The 1,210-nt window shown below is 44.6% G+C and overlaps 1 protein-coding gene across 1 annotated transcript in view; it reads right to left on the reverse strand.

Annotated features, from left to right (window-relative positions):
• Positions 1–7: 7 nt before the first annotated feature.
• Positions 8–1,210, reverse strand: part of NAF1 (nuclear assembly factor 1 ribonucleoprotein) — a gene marked incomplete at its 5' end in the record, with an annotated part of 43,130 nt that continues 41,927 nt past the window's right edge. The window contains one exon of the mRNA XM_008588255.1: positions 8–521. Coding sequence (XP_008586477.1) covers positions 70–521 — 452 coding nt within the window. The remainder of the gene's footprint in view (positions 522–1,210) is intronic.

The following is a 1,210-nucleotide window of genomic DNA, read 5'->3' on the forward strand; positions in this document are numbered from 1 at the left end:
AAAAAAAAAAAAAAATCCTTTCCATATAATACGGAAAGTCCACATTTCTCAGGAAATGCATACATTCATCTAATAGTAAGGTCCAAAATGAGAGTTACTATCTCCAGAAGAGGGTGCGGGAGGCAGTGGTGGAGGGGGAGGCGGTGGGGGTAGGGAGTATGGTAAATTGAGTAATGGATGAGATGCCATGTTAGGTGCAGCCCAACCCATGTGCATAGATGGGGGTGGTGGTGGCGGTGGTGGAGGGACTGCAAAATTATGCATATCAAACACTGGAGGAGGAAAAAGATATTGTGGCATAATAGTATTATCTTGTCTCTGTGGAGCAAATCCTGAAGTCTCCTGAGATACCACATGTTCTGAGTTATAAAACTGCTGAGGTGGAGGCCTGCCATGGCAAGACTGAGGATATCTACCCCTGGAAAATCCTCGTGTGAATTCTCTGTTGCAATATCCTCTTGCATATTCTGAAGCTGAGCCATGAGCATTCCAATTCTGATGTACTTCAGCAAAATCTTCACCTTTGAGTGGGAAAAAAAAGCATAAAAACAAAATGAGTATATCAGAATGCACTGTTTATTTCAAGAATGGCTTTTCTTTAATGCCTGGTATATCTTATAGCAATTAAAAAAAACCTGTTGATCTTAAATGAATTGAAAAGAGGAAAATTAAAGCCAAAGGATCAGGAAAGAAAAGCCTAGCAAGACAGCAAACATTCAGATAACCACTCTGCTCCAGCCAAACACCACAGAAAAAACTGTGGCATCATCCCCACCCACACTGTAAATTTCTACCCTTGACAGGCTATAATGATGTGCTCCAACCCTCCTGCCAGGGTAATGTCAATAGCAGGTTGAGTAGGATGCCAGTAACAAGGCTTCCCTGCAATGATAGTAGCAATCACACGGGGAACCTAGACTTCAACCTCTACCAGTAGTAACACAGTGTTCTTTCCACCTCGTGCACTGGGGTGGTGTCAGAGAAGACTGAGTGAAGAGTCAGGAATTTCATCACTGCCCAAAGGCCATGCAGCACTTGTGTCAGTGGGTGCCACATGGTGAACAGGGATGAGGTACTCCTACCCCTATCAGGCACAAAAGAAGACTCAGTGGGGAGTCAGAACTTCTACTCTCGCCCAGCAGTAACAAGGCACCCCTTGGCCTCAGGTGTCAACAGAGGCTAAGAGGAAAACCTGGACTTCAATCTCCCC

The sequence above is a fragment of the Galeopterus variegatus genome, unplaced genomic scaffold (genome assembly GCF_000696425.1).
Source record: "Galeopterus variegatus unplaced genomic scaffold, G_variegatus-3.0.2 Scaffold4744, whole genome shotgun sequence".
Taxonomy (NCBI): domain Eukaryota; kingdom Metazoa; phylum Chordata; class Mammalia; order Dermoptera; family Cynocephalidae; genus Galeopterus; species Galeopterus variegatus.